This window comes from Argopecten irradians, chromosome 4 (genome assembly GCF_041381155.1).
Source record: "Argopecten irradians isolate NY chromosome 4, Ai_NY, whole genome shotgun sequence".
Lineage (NCBI taxonomy): Eukaryota > Metazoa > Mollusca > Bivalvia > Pectinida > Pectinidae > Argopecten > Argopecten irradians.
This window is the reverse complement of record NC_091137.1, coordinates 35516650-35538837: the sequence shown is the minus strand read 5'-3', so window position 1 is coordinate 35538837 and position 22188 is coordinate 35516650. Positions and strand designations below refer to the sequence as shown.

The window sequence follows — 22188 nt, the reverse complement described above, 5'->3', positions numbered from 1 at the left end:
AATTATCATTTGTCAGTGGTGGAGCATCTTTAATCAATATAGCATTTATGAAAATGTGAAGTCCCATTTGCTCACACATTATTACCTTCTGAAAATGTTTTATGCACTCTTTAACTTCAGAGAGTTAGAGATGATAAGAGAACAAGAACGAGCAAGGAAAGTCACGGATCATAGGAAATTCAGTACCAGGTATTTCATATTTTATATTTTCATACCTCAGCCTTGTAAAACAGGGTATAATGTGTATGAAACTGCATCACAGTCAGTCCATCCTGTTCTGTTATGATTTTATGTGAAGTTGGTTGCTTGGCTTAACACCCTATTAACAGATAATTAAGATAAATTAAAGGATTGCCTCCCTTGTATGGAATGTGCTGTATGTATTTGGAGGCTGTGGTGTTTCAACTTTGCAAAGATACCACATGAATATAATAAGATATGGACATTTATGTCTTAAGGCATTTCTAGCAAAATTAATTTTTTACAAGTGTTATTTCATCTCAGCTATTCAATACAAGGACAATTTTGATTGACTGAATATCAAATCAAATATTAATAATTCATAAAATGAAATAAAAATCAGTAAATGATTAAAGATTGAGATCATTTAGATTTTGTTCTCGCATGAAGATCTGGAAAGTCTTATTATTATGCCTCCTTTTGTTAAATAAAATTCATTTTATTTCAGACATTCAAGATTTGGAGGGACCTATGTTGTGAAGAATATGAAATCTATTAGTGAGAAGGATGTCATTTTTCATAAAGCACAGCATGACGTTAGTAACTTAACTTTTGACGTGAACAAAAAACCTAAGAAGATAGCTAAGAACCGACAACCAATCAAAGACAAGGATTTGATCCGACGATCCACCCTGAGTATTCGTCTTGGTTTGAAGGAATTCTGTGTACAGTTTCTGGAGAATTGCTACAACCCTCTTATGTATGCTGTCAAGGTTTGTAATTCAGATGGACTTCATTTTCATGCTAGATTTGAAGAATAAAAAAAAATGGTTTCATCAGCAATACTTCTGATTGGACATTGATTTGAGTAATTTAATGAAAAAGAAGACTATAACAGCTTTACATATAGTTTACTCAAACTTGTAAAACTCAAATGGGTCCCAACTGAAAAATTCACTCTTAATAATACAAGTAACTTGAATACTCATATAACACAAAAGTGTTGTGATTACCATAGTTCCATCAGTGTACCATAGTTCCATCAGTGTCATGTTAACCCATTCACCCCTGAACACACATTTAGGCTTTCCTATATCAAATACTAGACCAGTCCATTATGAAATTTCAGGGGTGAATCAGTTAACAAGCTGTGACAAGTAAAAGTTTCCAAGCCTCTATCTGAATCTGAATCAACAAGTTTGTACCTTTGACAATTTCCCCCGAGCATTTGAAGTAACTTTACTGTTAATGTTTATTTGTTATCAGGATGTACTGAACCATGAGAGAACCCAGGAACACGACGAGACATACTATCTCTGGGCCATCCGCTTCTTCATGGAGTTTTGTCGCCATCACAGTAAGCGGGTCGAGCTGGTGTCTGAAACGATGTCTGTACAATCCTTCCATTACATACAAGTACAAATGATACAGTACTATGAAATGCAGATGATGGAGAAAAAGGAAGCAATCGTGTGGGGCAAACGGTGAGTGGAAACAATGGCCTTTCTTGAGTCATGTCTTATTTTTCAACAGATACTTTATAATACTGTTTCACAAAAATGTGATACTGAGAGCTTTTTGTTTTACTGTGTTTTATTATGCTGTCAAACTGCCTTGCAGTTTCTACTTTTCAATCAAATATTAATATATATCAAACTTGCTGCCTTACTTTTCTATTATTTATCTCAATGACATATGTCTGCTAATAGTGATATTGATGTTAATAAAACACATGACGCCACCATAAGGAAGCACGCATGAAAACCTGATATTGAAACTAGTCCTATATAATATTATGTTATATAATTAAATTCAGATTATTTTCCCAGTGGTGTAATAATTATTATTATTGGTATTTTGGACAGCAATATTGAGATGGATAAAGTTGATTCTAAGTTAACATTACAATCTGACAGTTAACATTTAAAAAGTTTTTGATGCCGTTGTATTCCAGTGTACATCTAGCACTAAAAGCCTATCAGGAACTACTGCTAACACTTGATTCAATGGACCGGTCTAAAAACCCTCAGCTGATGGAGAGTTCCAAAGTTCTGAAGGGCAACATTTTCTACATGATGGAGTTCAGGGATATCTTCCTCACATTACTCAGGAAGTTTAATCAGAGTCAACAGTCTAGGTAAATGTTTTCAGCTATTATCACTGTGTATACGTAAAATTTAATTTTGGTTTTACAATAAAACACATTTATAGCAAACACTTTAATTCATGGTCATAACGTAGAAAGTTTCATTCCTCGTCAAGGTTCCTATACGATGTCTGCAACATGTGTATAACTATGCTTATAACGAAGTGATTTTGTTGGTTCCCAGGAGTTCACTATAACCATGTTATAATGTAGTTGCAATTACCTTCATTCACCCCTGTAAACATATTTAGAACATTCTAAATCAAAGACTAGAACAGTTCATTATGAAATTTCAGGGGTCAATTAGTTAAATGTATCACCTGCTTTTTCTGTCGTGGTAGATCCCATTAATTATGAGAAATTAACGTTTAAATTTTAGAGAATTTCATTCAATTTGATATGTTATATGTGATTTGTTTATCATGTAATTGCAATTATGATAATTTCCATAGTAATGGTAAGTGCAGTTCCAAAATTATCCACATGAGAGGGGTGCACCCATGAAATATTAAAACGTTATTAGTATAAGGAAAGTGCCCCCAGCTCCTCTCACATGGATAATTCTGGCATAGCCCTAAACAGTGTTTTATAGTATTTCATCACAATTACATACATTTTCTATATGGTATGCAATGATAATTCTGTCAATCAATGTTAAATGTTAAAATCATAGCAAGTGTATTTGTGTACACACTTTGTAATTAAAAGGAAACTTTCAATACATTTGAAGAATATTTTTTTTGCAGGACTTATCTTAAAGACCTCATAGAGACAACTCACCTGTTCTTGAAGATGCTTGAAAATGAAACAAAGAGAAATTCTCATCTTGTAGTCCAGTCCAAAAAGAAGAAGAGCAAGAAACGTCAGAAAAAGGACGTTGCAAAAGGTTAGAACGCCAAATAATGTGAAGTGAATTTACCCATATGACTGCATTCAAAACACAAAAAATTCAAAAGTTGCAACACGGTAAAAATTCCTGTTTTATATTTGATATGTTAGTCCAATGGTCTTTTACCAGAATTAACCTGTCAAAACCGGTCATTGTCTAACCTGGATCCCTGTCTATATTGGTTTGTTTGTATTGAAACATTTCTTCTTAATTCGTAGTATTCGTAAACTTGTTTCATCCAGAACATATGTATACTGGCTAAATGTACTGGTCCCAATGACGTTTCTACACTACGAACATTTCATGTTTTTTTGGTCGTCCACTCCATCTCATATGTGGAGTTAAATGTAAATATAAAAAAAAAATGAATTTTAAACTTACTATTAAGTATACTTGATATCAACGTTAATTGAATGATTATGTAATTATCTACAGAAAACATAGAACCTCAAGATTACAACCCGCAACAGCTGGAGGACATGTGGGACGAACTATCAACAGAGTTGTCTTCCCTCTTCCAGGGACGAGGAGATATTCCAACAGATGTCTCTCCATTTGATGCCGCTTCAGAAATCGAGGAGGAACAACAGCGGTATTCATCAGAATTAATTGACACATTATTGTGAAACTGAATTGTAAATCCAGTCGAATCTGCCTTAGTGACCACCTCTGTATAAAGACTATCTAGTTTTTCAGAATCCCAAATGGTCAATTAAAACACAAAACTAATGTATCAAGGTCAGTGTATTAGATCAAAGCCACTTCTTTGAACTGATGTTTGCTTCAATTATTTTCAAAATATATGTTCTTATTTGAAGGGTGAATGCCATGATAAGTATACAAGATGCACTGCGCCATTCCCAACCAGGAAATGGTATTGCTCTACTGCGGGCTGCCAGGTAGGTAATTGTTCTAGGTTGTTCTCTTTATAACAGTCAAACAGCTCAGATACTTCAGGTTTGGTGTAAAGGGTACAGTCTAAGTCATGGAATTTATTTGAGAAATGGAGCTAAAAAATGTGGTGGGAAAGAATGTAGAAAAATAACATGCACAGTTAAAAAGATATTTACACCCCACCCTGCCTGTAAGAGCACAAGTCTTATAATATATATTGCTGAAAACTTTAGCAGTTATTGACAAGTAGCGTGTGAATTCCAGGGAGATCTGGCCGGAGAGGAATGAGTTTGGAAGTGCAGACATCAGTCCAGAGGAAGAGTTCATGGCCCTGAGGGAAATCTTTATGGCTACTCTACCACGTAAGCGTTATTACCGTATTTTCCGGAGTATAAGCCGCTACTTTTTTACCTGAAAATCGGCAGTGCGGCTTATACATCAGTGCGGCTTATCCGTGGACAAAAACCAAAATCTGACCATGTTTTTGCATGATTACGTCGTGATTCATGTGTGGAAATCGTTAGTTTTACTCGCCAGTTTTGTTAAGTTATACATCAACCAAATCACTGTAAAAAGTGTTTAAATGATATAATGTGTGATGAAAATATAATAAAGATATAAATAATAACGTACCAGATACATGATCAATCGTGAAATTGTTTAATTCGCGGAAAATCGGCCGACTGAAGCGTGATTGTTTACAGTCACAACAAAATGGCGGACTGATTTCGCTATCGATTTGCTGCAGGATTGTTACCAAGAAAATAATAATTAAAACGTCAAAAATCATCAAATATCAATCAATAAGTTAAATATATTATTTAAATATCTTCTGAATGACTGCTATTGCTAACTTCCACACATGTTACACTCGGTCAACATGTGTATTTCTCGGAATCCTGTCGCTGTGATTTCAATGAAATAATCAGCAATCAAGTTTATTCGCGTGTTTTTACATGTTATATAGAACATTATAGCAATGTTATAAGCATCAAATAGTCTATAAAACACCATATTATCAATCTCTGTAGCGGCATACACCACGAGGTCATAATTGGGAAGTTTACAAAAATAAGGCTTCGGTGAATTGCATCATGGGATACCTAGTTTACAAACAGTGGAAGAACACTCTAAACGAAGTCGATTGATACAGTAACTCTTTTCACAAAGATATATTTAACACATAAAATATATCAAAAAAGATATACAGTCGAAACTCGTTATCTCAAAATCGCTTGAGTCGAAATTCCTGTTGAGTCGAATAAATTTTCGAGTCCCGTTTTTTGTCCTTCTTTGTGTATGTATTTTAAGATCGGATGACTCTAATTTCGATGACTCGAAACTCCGGTTGTGTCAAAGTCAATTCCTGGTTCCTAGAACGGATATTCAACGAAAAAAATAGTCGCTATCTCGAATTCAATTGTAGTCAAAATTTTAAATAAATAAAAAACAAAAACAATTACGTAAATATAACATTGATACAAACAATTGAAATTCACCTGTGGTTTGTCGTAACACGTGATTGGTTTACCTGCACATATCGTGATTGGTATTTGCAGATTCAGGCCTATGAGAACATACTACAACAATGACTGCTAATTAATAATTGTTTAATAATCCTCTCAAGTCTGGCTTCCTTATTAGTGTCACTTTACAATTGTGACTAACCTGTACATAAACACGACGTATGTTTATACAATCGCACTCAGCATGGCTCGATCAGCGTGGCTGATCATGACCGGAAGCGTGTTTGTTTAGGAATCATTAGAAACGAAAGTGTTTTCTAAGGTTTTGTATGGAATGTTGATAGTGCAAAATAATTTAACAAACCCACAATGTTAAATGTTTAACTAGTCGTTGCAGATGTACTAGTATCTTAGCCTACAGTATTCATACAATGTATTTCTTCGTTGGTATAGAAATCTACTTTTGTTTCATTTACCGTAAATTATATTAACCGGTAGAAACGGAGAGTGTAGTCTGCTCACGGTAGGTGAAAACTATTGTTTATTTTACAATTTCGAAATACCATTAAATTCTGAAATAAGAAAAAAGATGTTTGTTTTTATTTGTTCAGGTACTACATTCCGTTTAAGTTTGATGTATGAACCATTGAAGTCAGTATACGTATAACCACCGGGAAATCAGTGTGCATGCCTATAATCGTAATTCAATTTTTTTATTTACAAATGTTTTTTTTTTTTTTAAATCCCAAAACATCTGAAAACATATAACTTAAAAGATTTAATACAAACTTTATAAGTTGGAAAATCACGATAATATGCTGAGCACGGAAATAGGCATGTACCCGGCTGTCATAAGATCTAAGGACCGTTGAAAACCACGTTCTGACCAAACCTAATGGCATTACGTTTGAGTCGAATTCCGGATGAGTCGAACTATTTTCGTTGGTCCGTTGAATTTCGAGATAACGAGTTTCGACTGTATAATCCATTCCTATGCATAACGTTTCCGAGGAAAGTATTTTATATCGGCGTACTGAAATATGAGCGAGAGTAAGCATGAAATCAAACTTGCACACGTGTTTCACATATGTCAGTCAACAGAGGAATTTCCAAAAATCCTGTCGCCGTGATTTTAATGAAATAATCAGCAATCAAGTTTATACACGTAAATCACATGTAATTAAGAACATTTTACCGAGTGTAAATCACCGCACAGTCATATTAAAATCATTTAATCGATCTCTGTAGCAAACACCACGAAATAATATCCGGAAGTTTACAAAAATAAGGCTTCGGTGAATTTTATCATGGGATGGCAAATTGACCGAGAATACTCTAAACGAAGTCAGTTTCAGGTTAATGATGCAAGCCTTGATAATATAGTAATCCTTTACACATCAATATAATAAATACACGAAATATATCAAAATAGAGGTAAAATAAAATCATATACATACTGAAGAAAGCATTTTAACCGGTGTAGCAGCCATTTCTTTCCCCCTCTGATAGTTTCCCCCGGGGAAAGAATTGGCTAGCTGATTTCTTCCCCGGGGAAAAAACTGGCTAGCTGATTTTTTACCCCGGGGAAAGAATAGGCTAGCTGATTCTTTCCCCCCCCTAATTACTTTTATCCCCCGGGGAAAGAATTAGCTAGCTGATTCTTTCCCCCCTCTTGATTAGTTTTAGGGGGAAAACCATTGACTAGCTGATTCTTTCCCCTCTCTCGAACTTGTTCCAGGGGGTGGGGGAGACTATTTGCTAGCTGATTCATTCCCCCCCCTCTTGATTATATCTAGAGGGAAACTATTGGCTAGCTGATTCTTGCCCCCCTCACAAATTATATCTAGGGGAGAAACAATTGGCTAGCTGATTCTTTCCCCCGTCTCGATTATATCTAGGGGAGAAACTGTTGGCTAGCTGATTCATTCCCCCCTCTCGATTTATTTCCAGGGGGTGGGGAAAACTATTGGCTAGCTGATTATTCCCCCTCTTGATTATATCTACGGGGAAACTATTGGCTAGCTGATTCTTTCCCCCCTCTCGAACTTGTTCCAGGGGGTGGGGGAGACTATTTGCTAGCTGATTATTCCCCCCTCTTGATTAATTCTAGGGGGAAATAATTGGCTAGCTGATTCATTCCCCCTCTCGATTATATCTAGGGGGGAAACTTATTAGGAGGCTTACGTAATGGCAGAATAAACAATGAACAGAAACATGACCAAGTCTATTTTGCTAAAGATATTTACACCGTAGTGAGTTTTTATTTGTTATATATTTACAGTATAAGTTTACAGACAGTTTTCGTGATTATAAACATCGATAAGCATTACTGTACTTCAATAGAGATTGATCGTATCAGAAACCTGAAACACAGACGGTTACGTGGGTGCATGGGCACTAACTTTTGGGTGCGGCTTATATTACGGTGCGTCTTATACGTGTACAAAACCTGAAAAAAAAACGTAAAAAAAGGCCTCTGCGGCTTATACTCAGGTGCGGTTTATTGTCCGGAAAATATGGTATATCTAAGGAAACTTATGTTTGCATTTTACTTGATAATATTTTGAATTTAAATGAGCCATGAAAACTATTTATTGTAATATTAACAATGAAATAATAAGTGTTTGTTATTGCTGTGTACAAAATGAAGTATGTGATCTGAAGTTAGTATCTGGTTTATTGTAAACTACTTAATTTTTGCATTATTATATTAAACATGTTTACCTATTCGTAAATTTATGATCAAGGGCTCTTGCATATATTAAATTGTGCATTCACATACATGTATACACTTTTACGAAACACAATGTGAATTCATGTTAGAGCTTCCATATAATATTATGCAAAAATAAAAATATCTCCCAAAATTGAGTTGTTTATAGTTTTGTTTAAAAACTGTGCACAGTTGAATTTGAAAATGCTATAAGGTTGGATCCTGTGATTTGTAGGTGCCCCACAGGAGAGTCAGGTGGAGGAAGCAGGCTTGGAAGGATATGATGAAGGGGCAGAAGGTAGGCTACTTATACTGCTCAAATGTTGTATAATATAAGTTGTTTCTGAGGTATGACACCTTGGAGATTCTCCACCATCGACAGAGCATAAAGGATGTTCATAATTTGAACAATAATTTGAGTTAAATCGTGAATATATATGTAATACTTGACACAAAAAGTAATATAACATGAATTAGTTTGCTTTAGGTGCATGCACAATCAGTAGTTCATTCCATATAGGAGATAATGCCTCGGAATTTTTTCTGTTTGGAATTAATTATTTTTAATATTTTTATCTTGAAATTAAATAAGAAGCTCAAGCTTTTAAGGGGCTAATGGTGTAAAGTAAGTAACTTTTGCAACCAAAGAAAACTACTAAATTGTCTGCTCCTATTTTTGATACAGAAAAAATGGCGTTTGTCATCGATGGAGCATCTTTGTCTCCCCACACATAAAAATGAATACAAAGGAGAGTTAACCTTACCAAATCAGTCCCAAAAATGGGTTAAATTGGCCCTAAGAGTGTGGTTACTTTGGATATTGAATTGAAAATGCAATGTCATAGTGATTAGAACAAATTGTAATCTCTACATTGAAAATCCTTGAAATCATGAAATTATATATTCTTTCTATTTGAAATTTCTGAAGTAAGGTCTTGTGTAATATCTTAAATGTATGAAAATTATTTATTTTTATAAAATCAATCTAGTATTTTATATGCATATTTATTTATAGCTAACTAATGAAAATATCACTTGGGTAAGGGTTTTATTACTGTACGTATTATTTCAGTTGAAGAAGAAGAAATGACGGCCGTTGCTGTGTCCGAACAGGAGTTTAATTTCAAGGAATTTGTGAACAAGTATGTTCTAACATGTCAAACATTTTATACAACATCGCACAAACCAAAATCAGAGATCAGTTCCCTGAAAAGAATATTTATGATGATTTCTTAATAACTTTGGCACAGCAGTTGTTGAAAGTCTATAGTTGTAAACATGCCTTCATTTCAAACTGGTCGCCGGAACGGAAGTCAGAAAGTTCATGGCCCATTCTCGGAAGAGTCCGGACAGACGTTACCTAGTTATTGTAGTCACATGACGTTCTCGGCAACGACGTTACAATGTCAACTAACTTTGGTTTGTTTGACTAAATGGGACCCACCTAATGATTGTGTCGGTCAATTTAGAAGAAGGAGTATGTATCTACCAAGGTTAAAGTGTTTTGCCAAACTTAAAAGTGTCCATATTATACAGTATAATATATGCTTTATTGCTCAGAAGACTTACTAGGTAAGTTATTGAGTGTAATAGCATTTTATGTCTTGTTTATACAGGTTCAGTTCGGGTAATATCCTAAAGTGCTATGTCCTCCTGCTGGCCGACTTTGATAAGAATGCCCCCCACACAAACCACTGTGTGATAAAGATGTTACATCGTATAAGTGTCGACCTTGGACACACAGGTCTGGTGTTTCAGGCTTCACTGTTCCGATTGTTCCAGCGTATACTGCTTAGTCCACTGGCTAAGCTTGACAGATATAAGGTAGGCACTCACATTTTGATAGGATGTACAACATGATAAGTGATAATGAAGTTAAAAAAGGTAAAGAAGAAAAGAGAGAAAAAAACAACAAATTAATTCTCACTCTCACAGAATAATTTTACTTTTGAGAGAAATGTAAACCAACTTATTTCCTTAGTGACTTAATGTCGCATTTTAATGCCCAATGACTTTTTCACAGAATTTTTAATTTCTCCATTAAGAATCTACCGAGACATTTTCGTGGCAATTAATTTTCACAATTTAATATAGCACACGAAATTAAGTTGGTTTACCGATCTTAGTAAATATTTCAAAACAAAATTTATTTTCATTACTTAACAAGACGAAGATTTAGAAGTAAATGAGTTATGATTTTAAATATGATAATGGGTTTCAGCTAAAAAAAGAAAAAAAGTTTAAACATCCAGGTACTGAAATCAGGCTTATGTATATCATGATACATATAGATATATAGTGAGATAGATGTGTTTTTTTGTTAATTTCTTGATTAAAAATAATTCCTACATAATTGTGATACAATATATGTTACAGGAGCTGGTAAAATTTGCGACATACACTGTCAGGAATTTTGTGGAGACCGCAGAAAGGAATCCCAAAGCTTTCATGGAGTTATTGTTCTGGAAATCGAGCAAGGAAGCCACAGAGTTGATAGATGGCTATGGTACCTACCAAAGGTAAGTGCATTGTTTACATCTAACCAAAACTAAATTTCTTCAATTGATATTTAATCTTTAGATGACTTGGTGAATAGTTACCAAAAAAGAAAAAATCACTGACCAGTTGCCAGTACTTGGCAACTCCCTGTCATGGGATTCGAACTCACGACTCAGAGGTGTAGGACCTGTGGTGATATGTGAGGACATCTCAACCACGCGGCCTCATCATATCTAGGAATTTTACATTTGTTATAAATCATGAAAATGATGAAAGACATAAAAATTAATTAATGTAAACAATCTTTAATACTAAATTTCTCACAGTCTGACAGCTAGCATAAAAACTTAATTGTTTATTTTTTGCAGTAAGGCGAAGGTGTTGTGGACGGAGGAGTTGGAGACAGAAGTACGACACTTGTTTGAGGAGTACAGGGACCAGGAGGATACAAGTAAGAGGAAATCACATTTACCTTATTCAATACACTCCAAATCAATATCTTCATTTATTGGCCACGTGTTGCATAAGTTGGTCTCCTTGATCATTGTTTCACTGTATATAATAGAATATAAATAAAGTTATATAGGGTTTCCCTTTAGGTGTTTTCATTTTATCTTCACAAAATCTTCCGATTTTATCTTCACAAATTCAGATTTTGATTCACATTTGTAAATCATATTTTATAGTTGCTAAGTTTTTGTGTTCTAGGCATGATTCACATTTAGATAAATCATAAAATCATATTTATTAGTTGCTTAGTTTTTGTTGTTCTAGATTTTGATTCACATTTATAAAATCATATTTATTAGTTGCTAAGTTTTTGTGTTCTAGGCGTGATTCACATTTATAAATCAAATTTATTAGTTGCTAAGTTTTGTGTTCTAGGCTGATTCACATTTATAAATCATATTTATTAGTTGCTAAGTTTTTGTGTTCTAGGCGTGATTCACATTTATAAATCATATTTATTAGTTGCTAAGTTTTTGTGTTCTAGGCATGATTCACATTTATAAATCATATTTATTAGTTGCTAAGTTTTTGTGTTCTAGGCGTGATTCACATTTATGGTTCACATTTATAAATCATATTTATTAGTTGCTAAGTTTTTGTGTTCTAGGCTTGTTGCCGTATCTTTCTTTTACTTGGATTATGATTATTATACATATCGACAACTTTGTGTATATTAAATATTGGTTTGATAATAAGTTTTGGTTCATCTAGCTATGTACTTATTTCCACCTCTACCAACATGATGTAACCGATGTCACATTTTCTATATTTATAGGTAAAGATGTGGTTGACTGTATTATGGAAAGAATCACCGACCCAAAAAAGACACGAGGACAGGTCCTTAGAGAGCTGAAAAAACAAGGCCTGATTGGGAGTGCCAAAGACATCAAAAGAGGAAAGAAAGGGTCTGTATACTTCTCAAGGGATCTTTCACAAGTTTTATTCATGGCTTTTCCTTTATATAATATGCCTATTGCCAGTAATGAATATTGCTTTTTTGACAAGTCTGATGACAGCATTTCTAATAGTTTGACAATTTAAGATTACCCTTGTTTTTTTGGATAATACTGACGACCATGTTCATGTCGGTTTCTTTTGAGACTGCTCTTTAATTATTTTCTTTTGTACGTGGGAGAAAAATCATCAATTCTTACATGAGGGTGTGACAACGAAATCAAAACCTGAGGGGGTAATCTGAAAATTGCTTGGGTTGGAAATTCAGAATTCCTCTGGCCTAAGATTTGTGATTTTGTTGGTACATCCTCATGGTTGGGAATGATTCTATTTATCTCCCATTTGAGTTATATAGATCATTCATGATCCTTTTTGGATCTCTTGTTATCATATAGAGTAAATTTTAATGAAGGCACTTGTATTTTTTAGGGGGAATCGACCTGGTCCATGGACAGAAGAAGAGGAGTTTGATTTGGCAAACCTCTATGATAGATTTCATTCTACCAATGGTTAGTCTTCACAGTGTGATTCCACCTACTGTATTTACCGTGATTAGTGCCCCTCCCCATATAAGTGCATGCCTCTCCCCTTTTCTGTAGAAGGAGTTGAAGTTGTATAAATGCCCCCATCCCATGGATTTAAAACAATGTTACACAACATGTGATGCCTCTAACATCAGCATTGTAGCGCATATAACATGAACTTGCTAGTACAACTTACGTTTTGGTTCGCTAATAAGCACCCCCTTTTGTTACAATTATTTAAGTACCCTGGGCACTGATTATGGTGAATATGGTATATCACAAAATTATCAAAAAGTAACATGTAGTATAGCTGATGTCACACTTTCCTTTCGTACATTATTTCATTAACCAAATCTTGGATACATAGTGATTTGATCCTCAATTGTACCCTTAGATTTGTGAAATTTTGCGGATGTAAAATTTCAGGTTTTTGCAAAATTAAAACCTTGTTAATATTAGTAACTATACAGTATGATTATCGGTAACTGAAAAGTGGCTGTGTGTGTGTGTGTGTGTGTGTATGTATGTATGAATATAAAAATTTGTATCAATGACATAAATTTATAACTTCACTTGGTCCAATAATTTCAGATCCTCTCGGTAGTATTACGTCTCACATGGAGGTCAAACGAAGCAAGTCTAAAGTCATTGAGAAACTGTTTAGTTTGGGACTAGTGAAGGACCGAAAGGAGCTGTACAAACGACGACAGAGAAAAAGGCGTGGCTCGGGGATGGACAGTGATAATGATGACGACATGGACAGAATGCAACAGAGAGAAGGTTTGAAGTGTTTAGAATTCAAAAGATTTAATACATAATCCTGAAATGTAAGCCACTACAATCTCTGGAATTAAGCTAAATACTATGTAAAGAGTAATTCATTCACATCCTATCTGTCCATTTTGGATTTTCAAGCTGCAGATTGTGAATGTTAGAAAGTTTTACAGTAAAAATGTACTTGATAGGGATATATATAATTTTCTTTCATACCTACAGGTTTACGTAATACTGGCTGATCTAGGGCAATACACTCATGTCGCCCGAGGCTGTATTGCATGGCTAACCATGCAATAAAGCCTCATGATGTCACGACGTCAACATAATTTCTTTTTCCTCTGTAAAATTTTAACATTTTTTTCACAAACTTGACTGGTTTTACTATAAAAGATGCAAACAACAGAATTTGTGTTGAAAATATCACGTGATTTTTCATGTAAACAACGGAATGGAAAATTTGACTTTCAGTCGTGGATTTCTTCAAATTTATTTCAAAATGGCGGGAAATTATAGTTGTAAAATTGCAATAAAACGTCGAAGTATGAAAGAAAAATACTCTTTCATAAGTGGATATGGGTTTTACTACATTTTGTAACCCTTGGGTAGAATATCCCTATTCTTCATATCCACAAATGAAAGAGTATTATAATATACCAACTGAAGGGAAACCATCTTGTAGATATCCAGGCCTGTTTCCCTCTTTGTGATAATGGGGTTGTCAACATTGAACTACTACCTCAATATGAAGCACATTGGCAATCCCAACCCATTTCAAGATTATAGAACGTAGATTCATCAGATATTTTTTTTTAAAAGCTTCAAATTTTATCTATTGTGCTGTATGAATGCTCTTCTTTCTGCAGATTTCCAGGAGCTGCCTTCTGACTTTGAGGAAGAAGTGCTGTCCTCTGCGGACGAGGGTGATGTGTCTGGTGATGATGCTGATAAGGAAGATGAAGGTCAAGGTCACACAGACAAGTATGGGGGACAGGATGATATGGCAGCCATAATCACAGATCTTGTGGGCAAAGGTACCGGAAATTCATACATACTTAAGATATGTCATTATCTTGTGTTATGGAGAACCTTCTGTTAAAATTGAAGAACCTTCTGATAAAATTGAATTGATTCAAATATCAGTAAATCTTTATCTCTTACCTTTTTCATGGCCCTTTTGACTTTTAGATGATAATATTAAGATCTGTGGCTCTGAATGAATATGATCTGCTGAAATCTTAAAGGCAGAATTGTATTATGAAGTTCTTATCATAAACTATGTTTGTACATGACTTGTACTGACTTGAATGACCTATACTTTCTTTCATTTTGTAGGATATTTACTTCAATGGTTTTTCATTTAATTTGTTTATATATCTGTTTTTATCCTTTTTGTGTTAGAACTAGCACAATTAAATTTGGATTGCAAATTAATATAAAAGGTTTTTTTGGAAATTGACTTCTTAGTTTGGTTAGAGCAAATTGTCAAATGTAAATATTAGCTGAGGCTACGGAGATCAGATCAAATGGATACAGCGTGGAATGAGTCGGACGGCCGGTGATAAGGAAGATGCAGGTATGTATTTAGGCCAAAAAAAATTAATTGTTAGTTTCTTAGGCCACTTTTTTAAAAAGTCAGTGTGGACGGTGAGAAATTTTTTATTTTTTATTTCTCTGAAAACAAATGCGGCAGATAACATTTTATTTTTTCTCACTTGAAGGACATGAAAATCAATGAAAACACGTGTAGAAAATGTTAATTCTTACTCAGTCTTTATGAACAGCTTTTAAATATCTCAATCGTCACATATCCACAGAAAACCAGTTGAAAATACATAATCCTGGGAGGAAACATTCCGTTTTGAGCAAATGCTGACATCGGCAGCCATTTTTTACCGGAAATGAAAGGTGCATACTAAAATTGGAGCCAATTTCCGGGTGCGTTTTCGAATGGAAATTCGGGCGAGTTCGAATGGAAATTTCGGGTGCGTTCGATGCGGCGGTCTCAATTTTAATATTTAGTTATGGCGCATAAAAAACGTTGGTGCGGGGGGTAAATGTCGATGCGGCGGGGCCTGAGAAACTAAGAATTAATTTTTTTTGGCTTTATCTGTCGGAGAAGTAACCCAACATAATTCTGTGTTAATTAAAAACATGTTGGATACTATATAAGCCGGTTATTTTTTTATTTAAATAAAAAAGAAATCAATAAAAATTTTGCAACCCTGGTTCAGGACTTTTTATATAATTTACACATATGTTATTGTTTCACTTGAGATCAAATTTTACTGTTACATATATCTTAATTTTGTAAAAATATCAATGTCACGCAGAATCGTGAAAATATCCACGTGAGTCTAATTTAGTATAGTTGGCTGTTTGGGAAAACCTGCAAAATTGAGTAATTGAAAATAGGACATACAGTAGTCTGTTTTTGCGGTATAATGAAGTTGGCAATATAACGGGGAATCCCTTTCACAACCAATCGGGACCTACTGCTTTTGTTCATTTAGTAACTTAACAAACTAGATACAAATGCATAAACATTGTATATTTTAAGGAAACAACTGAAATATGACTTGCATCATCTTTCTTATCTGTTAATGTGGCTTTATTAGAACAAAAACAAACAATGGAAGCCGCCTATCAAAACATTTCCTGCCACTTCGATGCAGTAAGTAGTTTTGACACTTTTTACAATACATATAGGTAATAAGTCTATTGTCTGGTGTCATTTACGCGTGACTGAAGGCCCTGAAGAGTGGTATCAATGATATTCCAGTCAAGAATGGTAGATAATGTGGCGATAGATTTGGGGTACCAGGAACTTATGTACTTGAATTCGAAACGGGTTGCAGTTCTTAGGGACAAGATGGCAGTATTATCGAGTGGCGATAGGTCAAGGGATAACTGTACTGACAATCTTGAACATCTATCTTTCATGACGTTTAACCTGTATTGCCTCTATAATTTTGATTTTAGCCAGTGCTATGCCAGTTCCCATTGTCCCACTGACGGAGGAGAATGAGACTGCAATGGAAGATGAATGCTTTCTGTCCTTCTTAAAGAAAATTGGCTTTTGTCCTCCAGCTAATGAACAGGTAAATACAGGGATTTTATCACAATACAAGTATACAATATACTGTCTCCTCTCAGTACAGTTAAACCTCTGTAAAGAAGTCAAATTGGTTTGAAATTCAACATTTGGGACCATAATAATGTGGTCTTATTAAGCAAGTGGTCTTTATACAGAGGTGGTCACTAAGACAGATTTGACTGTTTATGCAGACACAGTAAACACAAGAAGGCTTATATAAAATCAAATGCGTTACTATAAGACAAAGACAATGTCTGATTTATTTGCCCTGCAGGAGATGTTTTGGCGTATCCCTGGTGACTGGAGCCCGGCCCAACTAAGACAGTTGGTGGAGGGGCTTACACTTGATGACCAAGGGGTCCCAAGTCAGGCCCATACCATCAAAGTCCATAGACCACCTGCTCCCAAACCGAGGAAAACAAAAGCCAAGGAGGTGGAGAGAAAGAAGGATAACAAGAAAACTTCAGAAAGGATGGAGAGGTTAAAAGCCATGGCTAAACAACGACAGCAGGATAAGGGAAAGAAACCCAAGAGAGATAGATCAAGGTAATAACTTTTGTATTAATTTCTTGACTCTAAACCCCCTAAAATTATATAATGGATAATTCCAAACTTTGATATAGAAGAGTCCTAATAAGCCTTTGGGGTGAATGGAATAATTAGATTATAATATTGTAAACCTAGTAACCTCTGTCCTTAACCTTAAAAAATATTCTGTTCACATATTTTTCGTATTTCCTACAACTTTTTAATAGTTTGATAAAAAATATTGAATGCTACCTTATGAACCAGATTTTCATCTTTGATATAATATTGGCTTTTTATATTCATAGAAAAAGAATGTCTGCTTCACCTCCTATAGTGGCAGATGATAGTGATGATAATGTCGACCTTGAAGACACTGAAGGTCAAGGTCATCAAAACGCAGAGGTGACTGATACACCAAGTCACAGTAGTACAACAAAAGTTACTCCACCTTTGAAGAAAAAGTCACGCATCAAACGCATCCAAGACTCTGATAGTGAAGACAGGTGAAAATGATCATAGTTCTTTAATTTATATTTAGTGACAAAAAAGCAACACCTGTGTCTTGTTCAATAACTCTGTGATATGCTAAAGGTAGCAGTTTGATTAGGTTATTGTAATGCTTGAATTGTTGTCAAAGATTTGGCGTTGCTATATAACCAGTGGTAAAGTCTTAGCTATGAATAACAATTTTGTGCTGTTATATATCCCAGTAGAATTTAAGCGTTTTGGATATTAAGTTTGCAACACATAAATATAATTACCTATTTACAGTTAAGTGTTTTCAATGGATAAAAAAATGGGACACATGAATAACACTTGTATCATTTTGCTGTCCTCTAGCTTGTAATTTGATCACATAACACAAATGATACATCATTTAAGTGAATAGCCGCATGCCACATTATCTAATAAACTTTGATAAAAAATGACTTCCATGCTTGAAAACAACAATGTTACATGTATCTGATAGTTACATTTATGATTAACAGTGACACTGGACCAGCCCTACTCATTGATGACGATATGGCCCCAGCCAGTGACGAGGAGGCCAGTCAGTCACAGAAGCGCCCTCTAGATCTAGGCGACAGTAGTGACGATGATGAACCATTACAGCCTGCCAAGCGAGCCAGAATCCCTTCGGGTGATTCTAAAAATAGCACACAATCATCTGACAATGACAGTGATGCTGATACACCATTAAAGACAAACAGACCTGCAAAAATCCAATCTGATTCGGAAAGTGAGGCAGAAAAACCAACACAGCCAACGAAACATGTTCAAATTCAGTCGGAGTCTGACAGCGATGATGATGTTCCCCTAATGTCAAAGGTCAAGCAAGGTAAAATTTGAAAATAATTGAAAAAAGGCAGGGTTCGCACAGGCTTGAAAAGGCCTTGAGTTTTGAGTGTCTGCCTTGAAAGGCCTTGAAATTGATATAGGGCCTTGAAAGGCCTTGAAAAATGGTCTTATAGCCTTGAAAACATAATTATAGGCCTTGAATTTACTTAAATTATCACAGACATCTTCTAATTTTGATTGTTAATTGCAGAAAAATCGTTAAAATTTCCTTAACCCTTACCACACTTATCACGGCATATTGACAAGAAAATGAAAATGATGTTTGTGGAGTCTCTAGAATGTACCACCTGTTATCGGTAATATGATACTCGGAACACATCTGGTTTTATCACTATCTAATAAAAGAAGAATCAGGGTCTTCTGTGGGTTTGTTATTTATGAGGGGTTAAGTAATAATAAGATATAGACAGATAACTGAGCTGGATCAGTCAGCATCACTAGCCGGCTACAAAAACATGGCGGGGAGCCTGGCTACTGCCAGAAGCTAGGTGAGGACAATAATGATGACTGTATTTTGATATCTTATTAAATTCTGACAGTGAGTTGGATTAGTTTAATGGTTTTCTTTAGATATTGTTCAAGGCAATTAATAGTTAAAGATCGGCAATTTGAGATGGTAAAATCATAGTTAAATATCAGTATTTTGAGACGGTACAATCTCCGAAAGATCGGGACCTTTTTACAGATGTTGAGATATAGGGTGAGAGAGGGATGGTTATGAGTTAGATATAGCAATGTATGGGAAAGTTAGAGGAATTGAAGCATCTGCAATGTTCAAGCAAATTGAAGTTATAACGGAAGACTAAGAGTCTGGCTTTCTAGTTTTTATTTGACAATGATGTGATTGTTAGATTGAAATTTCTCAAATTATTTGTTCACTTAAAATTGTCTGCAAATTCCTCAGATATCATCAATATGAAGGATTAATGTGAGAAGAATGAAAGAAACATTTTTATTTTCTTGTCAATATGAAATTCTTATGCTTATAATATGGCTATAAGTGCCTTGAATTTTATCATCAAAAGCCTTGAAAAGGCCTTGAAAAGCCTTGAATTTCATATCTTGATTTCTGTATGAACCTTGAAAGGGACGTGTTTTCATCTGAAGTGGTGTTAGAGTGTTGAAATGGACTAAATGATAGATATGTATTTTCCTGGACAGTGAAAGTGTAATGTTTACATAATTTCTACATTGTTACACTCAGGTTTAATAGCGGAAAAGTTCTTTAAGAATTAAATCCTAAAAAAATGAATTTGACCCAAATTACCACACAGAACAAGGAAAACTTAGAACATCTGTATGCTGATTCATTCATTTTTGGCACCATTAAAATAATTATGATATTATTGATAGATGTCACAATTCATTCGGAAAGTGCGGCAGAAAAACCAACACAGCCAAGGAATCGTGTTCAAATACAGTCAGACTCTGACAGTGATGATGATGTTCCCCTAATGTCAAAGGTCAAGCAAGGTAAGATTTAATAATAATCAACATCTGTATGCTTATTCATAGATGTTGCAACTCATTCTAATACTTTAATAAACTTTAAATTAGTATTTATTCTAGGTGTGGAATTTTAAAACTTTTATGATGTTTGAATGGAGAGAAAAAAATATATGGCATAAATGTCCACTTTCCTTAACTGAACATACCTCGTTAAATTTTAAACCTAAGACAGTAAGAATGATACATTTATAATTGCTATTCCCGTGTATTATACGTAAAATACCAACCACCAACAAAATTTCATTATTACTCATGTATCCCCTTTAAAAGAAGACTGAATAAGCTACAGTGTGGTTCTGTTTTTAATCAATTTTGTTTGGGCAACTGTTTCTGACCAACTAACACTACAGTATGTAATATACTTGAATCTCACATCAATTACATTAACAAATATGTTTCAATATAGCTTAGTTGTTTCCCTTTGATATTTAAATTAAAAGACCACAAGGTTGCCTCTGTTCATCCTTTCAATCCTTATTGAACATTTTTAGTGCGAGCGTACTCGCACTATTATTTTCATTGTCGTGTGTAGGGTCTGTGTACATCCGCTATGTGCAGATTCCAACTGCGCACGTGATACCGGAAGTCAGTGTCTTATACTGTTTAATAGATTTCACTGTGATTTCATGACGCGAACCTTTCAAACCATATATATGTACTAAGATGTATTTGTCTTAATGTCTAACAGACATATTTCGATTTTCAATATAATTATAAAAGTTATGTGCAATTTTTGTTTTCAGCTTCAGCCTCTTTCCCAGCAACTCAATTTAGCTTAGAGATGGGAGAAAACTCTGACTCCGAGCTTGATGACAACATACCACTGCGACAGGTGTTAAGTAAGAAAAACAGGATTGAAAGTGATGAGGATGATGATTGAACAGTTGTAAAATCAAGTTAATGTAAGATAACAGATATTGACTTAAAACAATGATGGCTTTGGTGCTAAGAACAATTACTACATATCTGAGATATTTAGGAATTATAATCTGTGATGAAAATTAAAGCATTTCATTTAGAAAACAAAACTTTAAATAGTAGAAGCCATCGTTGTTCTGAAATGTTCTGAAATAAATGTGACATGGACCCTAAAATGCAGTGACCTTACAATTGATCATCACACCAGCTCTCCAGCAGTCATACCCTTAACTTTGTGCCTAGGAATAATTGGTATTAATTATCATGATTATGCCATATTCATCCGTGGTTTTTTGAAAAATGAAGGTTCCGTTAATTATGATACCAAATTTTTCAAGTAGAATTTTGATATTTAATGATTATTGCACAAAGTATAAAGTAAGTGCTTTTGAGATCTTCAAAAGAGGGAGGGGTGTTTTTTCGGTTGACTATGATAATTGTAAGAAAATGTTACCTAAATTGTTTTTGAAGTTTAATCTTTCTTCTACTCATAGTTGTGTTTTAAGAACCACACACTCATAGCTGTGTTGTTGAAAATGTCGAATGTTGCGCATGAAATTGTTAAGGTCCTATTAGCATTGTTTATACTCAGCAATAATTGGTGCAATTCTGTATGATAGCTTATCCAATTGTCATTGTTGATGATCTATCTTGTCATGATGATGGTATGTATTCATATTTTCTATATTCTACTACATAATCAAGACAAAAACTTCACGGAAAATAAATATTATATATAACACATTTACTATATATGGCATTTTGTAAATTTTGTAAAAAGTGTATGATATATTAACGAACTCAAAATCATGTCAATAAAATGATAATTAAAATCATTAGTTATTTGGTTTGGTTTTTTTAAATTTCATTATACAGCAAAATCTTGGAGGACGTGTCAGATTTTAGAGAAAGCTTCAATGCCCAGAGAGAGAAAAACTACAGTCCATATATAACCTTAGCTGTTGATAGAAGGTTAAACAAAACCAACCAACTGACCAGTTTGTTAAAGGAATGATCCCCTTTCCAAGTTTTGGTGATCAGTGTGAAGTGCATTGGAATCTTTTAACAGTATATTCTTAGTAACCAAGTGGTCTACAGTCTTAATTGAAGTGGGCCAGTAGCATGCTGGGAAGAAGGACTACCAAAAATAAGTGGATGACCTTGACTACATATATTTGCATATGGAAAAAATAAGAGAAAGTAGAGACTAGATAATCTTCTCATTCTT

General features: G+C 34.5%; 1 protein-coding gene across 1 annotated transcript in view; it reads left to right on the top strand.

Annotated features, from left to right (window-relative positions):
- LOC138321469 (protein timeless homolog) overlaps positions 1–21787 on the top strand; it is a 29899-nt gene extending 8112 nt beyond the window's left edge. Inside the window, exons 10-33 of the mRNA XM_069265196.1 lie at positions 125–189; positions 689–953; positions 1447–1664; positions 2135–2317; positions 3073–3212; positions 3651–3807; positions 4034–4114; positions 4374–4471; positions 8524–8586; positions 9361–9430; positions 9905–10112; positions 10665–10807; positions 11156–11238; positions 12073–12202; positions 12681–12760; positions 13367–13555; positions 14416–14583; positions 15057–15125; positions 16532–16650; positions 16921–17192; positions 17480–17677; positions 18164–18513; positions 19887–20006; positions 20786–21787. Coding sequence (XP_069121297.1) covers positions 125–189; positions 689–953; positions 1447–1664; positions 2135–2317; positions 3073–3212; positions 3651–3807; positions 4034–4114; positions 4374–4471; positions 8524–8586; positions 9361–9430; positions 9905–10112; positions 10665–10807; positions 11156–11238; positions 12073–12202; positions 12681–12760; positions 13367–13555; positions 14416–14583; positions 15057–15125; positions 16532–16650; positions 16921–17192; positions 17480–17677; positions 18164–18513; positions 19887–20006; positions 20786–20922 — 3606 coding nt within the window. The 3' untranslated portion in view covers positions 20923–21787. The remainder of the gene's footprint in view (positions 1–124; positions 190–688; positions 954–1446; positions 1665–2134; positions 2318–3072; positions 3213–3650; positions 3808–4033; positions 4115–4373; positions 4472–8523; positions 8587–9360; positions 9431–9904; positions 10113–10664; positions 10808–11155; positions 11239–12072; positions 12203–12680; positions 12761–13366; positions 13556–14415; positions 14584–15056; positions 15126–16531; positions 16651–16920; positions 17193–17479; positions 17678–18163; positions 18514–19886; positions 20007–20785) is intronic.
- The last annotated feature ends 401 nt before the right edge of the window (positions 21788–22188 follow it).